The sequence below is a fragment of the Mirounga leonina genome, unplaced genomic scaffold, assembly GCF_011800145.1.
Source record: "Mirounga leonina isolate KUSES-001 unplaced genomic scaffold, KU_Mleo_1.0 Mir_92, whole genome shotgun sequence".
Taxonomy (NCBI): Eukaryota; Metazoa; Chordata; class Mammalia; order Carnivora; family Phocidae; genus Mirounga; species Mirounga leonina.
This window is the reverse complement of record NW_023270852.1, coordinates 8,992,585-9,000,165: the sequence shown is the minus strand read 5'-3', so window position 1 is coordinate 9,000,165 and position 7,581 is coordinate 8,992,585. Positions and strand designations below refer to the sequence as shown.

The following is a 7,581-nucleotide window of genomic DNA, read 5'->3' as shown; positions in this document are numbered from 1 at the left end:
GCCAGCCTCTGTAGTGATGCAATACAAATTACTCTTTAAATAAGTACATGCACACACATACTGTTTGTTACACATATTCTGGATACAAACACCATCTATGTGTTCAATATGCTATGCATATAATTATCAAATGTGGAGCCACCAAACTTCCTGTGTGAAAAAAGAGTTAATAATAAATAGTGTTATGATACCCCAAGTTGACTACCCAAGGTTAAGTTCCCTTGGATTCAGACATCTGGCCATGTCCAGCAGATTGCTGGAATTGGGACACATGGAATCAACTTGTGAGGAACCATGACAGGAATAAAAATGTATGAAAAGCAAAATGAGGAGTTTCTGTAACCTTTCTATGGGGCACTGAGGGTCCAAGGCAGCACCGGCATTCTTGGCTGTACTGACACCAGCTGCAACAGCTGGGGCGGGGGTAGGTTTTTGGTGCCTGCACCAGGTCCTCGAGGGCCTCTAACCTGTTGGCTGAGGGTCAGGAACTAAGATATTTCTCTGAGGAACCCCAGAAATGGATGGGACTCCTAACTGAACTTCCACATTCTCGTCTATGACATAAGAGTCAGGAACTGACCCCACCTACACCTTTGAATTCTTCTTATTTTCTATACAGGGGGAGCTGGAGCGGTAAAAGAGATTATGAGTCATCTCTGGGAACTAACTGGTCTTTCCAAAAAGAAAAGGGCGGTAATGGCATCACTGGGGACAAGTAACATGGTATTAGTACAGAGCTAGGTCAAGTCACAGTAGAGTTTCTAAGACAAGAGGTCTGTGACAAGATATGGTTCATTTCCAACACAGAAATTCTAGAAGTTTCTGGAAAGATGTGAAGCTACTATTTACTTAAGCAGCAATTGATCACAAATACAGAGTCAAAGGGATATTCCATTATGACACAGTACAATATTTCCTTTAAATGTTGATATTGATATGCTTCATATTATCCAATCTTGTAGAATGAGCACAGTCCACAGTTCATTGTATTTGAAGGTTTATTTTATAGAAAAGAGACCAATCACGTTTGCTCACTGAAATTAACATTAAATTCCACAGTAGAGGAAGTTGTAAACAGCTTCTCTAGGAGGAGGGGATGCTAAATAACTGAATTTGAGCCATTGATGGTAAATGTGGTTGTTCCTAGGGACTCAGTCCACATGGCCTTTCCCCATGTCCTATGTTCCAAGTTTTCTGATCCTGTATTACCTAATTTTCTTTTCTATTTGCGCCCCTGTCCTTCCACTCCTTCCAGTACCTATTAATTAAATCTCTCATCTCTCCATTCCTTTTTACACTCTGTCTTCCCCCCTCTCCTGCCACTCCCCCCACCACCCTCCTGACCCTTCAGCTCTACTGTCTCATTTATCTGCTTCCCATCCTACTGCTCCTACCCTCTGTGTCTCTCATTTCACCGTATCTCTGCCTTTTCCATTAGAAGCCTCCTTTTGTGTCTTTGCTATATTCTCTTTGCCCACAACAGGACATTTCTGCTTCTCTTTCCATCCATTACTCAAGCTGGTTTTGACAGAAAATGAGTTCCTGTCCTGGGATTTCTTTTTATTTGACTGTCCCATCTTAAATGATATATCGCTTATCTGAACACCCTTTCACCAGATTCCTTATTTTAGATGGATTCAGGGAGAATTCCAAATCCCAGGCCCCTTTATGCTTTATAGATTTCATTTGTTCTTTAAAATGCATCCACTCCTGCTTTACCAAGGGAGAAATTTTGAGGGAGAACTTTAGCTCAAAGTTCGAAGAGGTCTCTTTTTTTAATATGTCCAATATAAACTGCATACTGAGGGTCATCTCCTCATTCTCTGCCTTCCCCTCTTCATTCAGAAGCCTACTCAGTTCTCTGCGGGACTCTTTCCCCATTTGACTCTGGTCCTCTATCAGCAGGTAGGACATGGTATGAAAAAACTCCTGGAAGCTAATGTGGCGGAAGGTATAGAACGTCTTGATGTCACGTCCCTCTTGGTAACTCGTGCTGCTCAGGAAAGCATCAAGCCTGGTCACATCTAAATTATGCTTCCTGAGGTCAGCTTCTTCAAACATGAACCCCTGGTGCTAGATCCCCTCAGCTGCTAAGGAGCACAGACTGCTCAGGACCCTGTGCCCGGTAAGCTGGAAGCAGCCTGCATTGTCACTGGGCAGCAGGAAGGTGGAGACATTAGGCCATGAAGATGTCCATGCCATTACTGGGAGTCTCTGAGATCTGTCTGCCCCTCTCCATCTGTTCTTTGAGCCAGGAGCAGATCACCCAGCAAATGCCTGGAATTTGACATGATTTGTATAGAACGTCATTTCCTTGTACAATGTCAAAGGCATTTCTGGCTTGCTCCTCATCAGTGAAATACGAGCTGAAATACCTCCTCCTCTCATCCTCAGAGAAGCCTAGGATGTGAATATGGTGTGATTGCTTCAGCAAGGGCTCCAGATTCCGCAAAGCCACGGGCCAGGTGGTGATAAGGAGTGAAGACCTGGGAAACACCTCTCTCCTAATTAGATGGTGCAGCACGTTCTCCATGGGGTTCGGACTCAGCCTCTTCAAGCCCTTTGCAAAGGGCCTCTGCAGTTCATCAAAGCCATCCAGGATGAACAGCAGCCGCTCCTCCTCCCTCAGCATCTCTTTGACGGGCCCCTGGTCGTCCCCACAACACCAGAAGAGGAGCTGGTCCGGTTTGCCCTCCTGCAACAGGACCACTTCTCTGCAGCTGACATAAAAGACATAATCAAACCGGCCTGGGTACAGGGTGCCAGTGGCCCAGTCCAGCACCATTTTTCTGGCCAGCGTTCTTTCTAGTGCCGGCGGACCCTTGTAACACCACTGTGGGTGGGACTTGGTAGGGCTTTTCTCCTGGATCAAACAGAGTCTCCACCGAGACAGAGTCCAGCTCCTGCTCCGGGAGGGGGCAGGCAGACGATTCTGGGCTCCCTGGGCTAGCCTTGGCCACAAGGAGCAGTTGATCGTAGCTGCCGCAGATTCCTCCCTCTTGCCTCTCCTCTAGGCAGCGCACATGCTCTCGGTATGTTTCTCTGTAATCTGAGCCAGACACATGGGGTGTTAGCGGGTCATAGGGGAATAAAGAAAGATAAAGAGGGCCCTTCAAACTCTGGACTCTGCTCTCTAGCTTCATCTTGTATGCTCTCTAACTTGTATCTTCCTGAAGTTCATACTTCAAGCTTCAAGGGGAGGGACCCCTGGATGTGTGTGTACGTGCACACAGACACATGCATGGTGTGCATGTGCACATCCGTATGAGTATGCAAGTGTGTGTTTTGTGTGTGTGCATATCGGTGCGGGATGAGTGAGTGTTTGTATCCACACAGGCTCATGAGAGCACATTTATGCAAGCTTGTGTATTTTTGTGTGAGGAAGGCGTGTCAGTGTGCATCAGCCAAGTGGGCATTTGTAAGAATATCTATGTGTGCAAAAGTGTCTGTGTGTGTGAACATCTGGGTGTTCCTATGAAACATCCCCATTTGAAATGGTGAGGATAGGGTGGAGAAAGGAAAGGGAAGCTGGAGGATGGTGAAGTAAGTAATAGAAGCCTGTTCTTGGCAATGATCAAGCCAGGTGCTCAAGATAAACCAGCTCCTGAGCAGAAGCCCTGACAGTATGTCAGAAGAGCTCTCGGGGTGACAGGGGCTTATGGAGGGAGCACAGGCACCTCCCCTGGCAGCCCACAAGAAGGGATAGGAGACCTTCTGGTTTCCATGCCCACCTTGTTCTCTAGGGCAGCATCGATGTACCAGATCCTTGAGAGAGCAGGACGCAGGAGCAGGCTGTCCTCTGTGGGAAGCGGCCTGAGCTGCCTGCTGGGACAGCAGCTAAGGAAAGATCTGACCCCCACCCCCACCCCGATGCCATTTCTGCTGGTTAGTGGAAACCCCTTCACCAACACCACGCTCAGTCTCTAAGCCCCTCTCCTCTACCCTCCTCTTCTCTGGTACTACAACTGGAGGTAGGAGGTGGGGCATTATGGCCACAAGATAACTAGTCTTTCTCTAAGACCCCACCCTCGGCTCAGGCCCTACCCCAACGGAGTCAGAGCCTTCAGCTGGAGACCACCAGGACCCTGGGCACTGGCGCTCCTCGGCATAGACCGGGGGCAAGAGTGAGAGACAGCATAAACCACAGGCTGGGGGAGTCTCTGGAAATGTCATGGGGGTGGGGGAGTCCTGGTGGCACCCTGAGCTCCCCTTGTTTCCTGCGGCACTCACCGTTCATACAAATGGGGCTGAGCCGGTCCGCAGGTTCCAACAGGTTCATGACCCTCAGGACGCTGAGCACCACCTTCATGGCCTCCCACACTCCGTACAGGGAAATCAGCCAAGAAGCCAGGTCCACAGTGCTCAGGCCCTCCAGCTCCCTGCGTGCTAGCGGCAGCTTCCCCTCAAGCAGGCTCCTGTCCCGTAAGTGGAACTTGAAGAGCTTGAAGCTTTTCTCCTCAAGGTCACTCAAGGCGCAGAGCAATGCCTTCTGGGGGTTGTGGGTCTGGGCCATGGTGTTGGGGTGAATGGTTGAGTTCAGACCAGTGACTGGGAGAAGCAGGAGAGAGGGGAAGAGAGGCGGGCGCTGAGGGAAGAGCAGCCTGCAGGCACCTCAGCCACTCAGCTTTCTGGGTGCTTAGCAAGCTGCTGAGTGCGGGCCAAGGAGAGAGGAGAGAGACGTGTGCCAAGTTCCAAGAAAGGCGAGCAGGTGGGACAGCAGGAAATTTTCTTCCTCATTCTGCACTGTGCCTCTTTGTGAGCTGACGTGTGTCTGTGCTCTGTGCCAGCAAATAGGAAGGAAGGCATGTGGGTGGGTAGGTTCTCTCCATCTCTCCATCTCTCTCCTCCTGCCTCCTCCCTCTCATGCACACTGTTTACTAAATGCCTGCATAAAGCAGTTTGGGTTAAAAATATATGCTTTTTTTAAGTTTTACAAGTGACCCCCTCCCTGACTTTGTGAACCTATACAGAGTTGGAGCATATTTGCTGGGACTGCTGAGGAATGGCAAGAAGGTAGAAACTCTATATTCATCAGCCCCTTGGCTTCACACAGGATTTCAAAACTGGAGGTCTTCTAATTCAGATAAGGAAACAAGTTCAAATAATAAGAGAAACAGCTGCTTTGAGGGCTCACTAGTTATTATCTCTTTTGATCATCACAGAAACTGTCTCGGGGATTGCTCCAGATGAGAAATTTGACAGAGAAGAGTGGTTTTCCAGAATTTTTCAGAGCTGGACCAGTGGGCAAAGAGGCAGGATTTGAATCACAGCCTCTGACCTGGCTAAATAGGGTCAGAAAGAGGTGAAAAGACAAAGCCATCCAAGACAGAGGCAGAAAGCAGGTCGTTAGACTGACTGCTGTCCCACACTGGAGACATGTGTAGAGATGAAGCAGCAGTGCAGGGAGAGGAGGATCTTGAGTTGTGGGGTGGCAGTCTTCAGAAGAAGAGAAGCAACTATTGGCAGAAACTTCCAGAGTCCAGAACTAGCCCTCGGATCTATAGTCAATGGGGACTCCATCTCTGTAGCAAAATGTCTGAGAGCTAGATAAAGGTATTTGGGAACAGGGAAAGTTGCTGAGATTCAAATATCAGCATTTTAACTACACACCAAAAACAGAGAAAAAAATTTAAGAGTATGATAGAATACAAGGGACTTTGAGTGCTAGCCATGGGGTAGTTCGCAAAAATAAACCTGTTGACATAGGAGTGATTTACAATAAAGCCTCAGACTCCCCTGAAAATCTCTGCTGTTGGCGGAGCTAATTCAGGAAAGAGCAAGAAAAGATGGCACCAGAGGCTGCCAAGGAGATGTGGGGTCTAGGCTTCAGGCCATTTGGACTCAAAGAGCTGGAGGTGAGGCAGGGATGACTCACCTCCCTGATGCAAGAGCCCAACAAGCCAGGTCCTGGGGATTGAGTAGAAACCGATTTTTTTTTCTAGTTCAGACAGACCCCAAGCCAAGCCTGGATCCACTTAGCCTAAACCCACTAGTTCACATCTGCTTGGTGGTGCTGGTATTAAGAGGATGGCTGGGGGCTCCTGGGTGGCTCAGTCAGTTAAGTGTCTGATTCTTGGTTTCAGCTCAGGTCATGATCACAGGGTGGTGAGATTGAGCCCCGTGTTAGGCTCCACACTGGACTTGGAGTGTGCTTAAGATTCTCTCTCTCCCTCTCCTGCCCCTCCCCCCTCTCTCTCCCTCTCAAAAATAAAAAAATAAAAGGACAGATGGGACAACACTGACACCTCCCCTTTGATACCTAACAGGCCCTAGAATGCGTGGGCTGGAACAGATGAAGTGCACCTGGGCCTCCTCGGAGAAACACAAACAGCCACACGTTCCATCTGACTGTCAGTGGATGAGTATTGCTCACCAGAGGAGAACATGACCTCATTCCTCCACATATTACGTTGAGAAACAAAGGAGGGGCCAAAGAGATGACTTGTTCTGTCACCAAGAAAAAGAAAGGGTCCAGCAACCCCTTCATCTCCTCTCTGAACCCCCAGTGCTCTCCTACAACTTGAGCCAGACCAGACTGGGGCAGTTTGACTTGAGAAGCAAAGCAATTGAGGCGCTGTCACCACCATGTCCTTGGCCGGTTCTTTAAGTTGTTGAAACCACTGGAGGATGTGCTCGACCAAAGTGAAAAGGCAGAAGGACAGGAGCTCCATGAAACAGGAATCCAAACAAGGAGGAAAACAAAGTCCCTCAAGGCAGTTGGTCAGAAGGCCTAGAGCGCCATGACAGGACAGAAGCCCTAACTGAGGAGAACGGGGCACTCAGACCATCTCCAAGGGAAGAAAACAACTGACAGGTTAACTGATGCTGCCAGGCCCTCTGGAAGACCCTACCAAGAGGCTACCAGAAGGTATGGAGAAACTAACATTAAGTACCAAGAAAACTACACAGATGGAGAAAATAAAGAAATCACTAGTTCTAGGAAAAACAAAAAACAAGAAAGACAGAAGTTTACATAAGAGTAAACTACAACACTCAGGTGTGAATAATGTTTGCATAGAAATAGTAACAGAACCACTGAATATTGATCTAACTAAAATGTACAATATAATCATATTGAAAGGACAGTGGTAGAATGTTCTGGAGTGTTCTGGCATAGGAAGTCAACAGATAATGCATAAAATTATGAGTCAAATGTAGCAGTAGACATGTATTATTTAGAAGTGCAGAGATGCAAGAAGGAACAGTTCAAATATATAAGTAACTGCTTCAGAGAAGAGAGACTGGAGGTAGTAGTGTGGGGGGCTGTGGAGGTGGACCAGGAAAGTACTGGATTTGGAGCATAAGCTTTTTAGTGTTAATTGACCTTTTAAACTATGAGCATATATTACTTCCAAAAAATAAAAATTAGCAAAGTAAGACTAGGGGATAAAGAAGCGGAGATAGTAATACTGTACATCATATTTGAAAGTTGCTAAGAGTAAATCTTGAAAGTTCTCATCACAAAAAAAGTTTCTGGAACTATGTATAATAATGGATGTTAACTATATTGAGGTGCTCATTTCACAATATAAACATATTGAATCATAATGCTGTACACCTGAAATTAATATGATGTCAACT

At 47.2% G+C, this 7,581-nt stretch overlaps 1 protein-coding gene across 1 annotated transcript; it reads right to left on the bottom strand.

Moving 5' to 3' along the window:
- Window positions 1–1,406: 1,406 nt before the first annotated feature.
- Window positions 1,407–4,513, bottom strand: NLRP10 (NLR family pyrin domain containing 10). Its single transcript, XM_034995105.1, is given in 5 exon segments — window positions 1,407–1,610; window positions 1,612–2,178; window positions 2,180–2,801; window positions 2,803–3,049; window positions 4,231–4,513. Coding segments are annotated over 5 exon segments (1,923 nt in total).
- Between the last annotated feature and the right edge of the window lie 3,068 nt (window positions 4,514–7,581).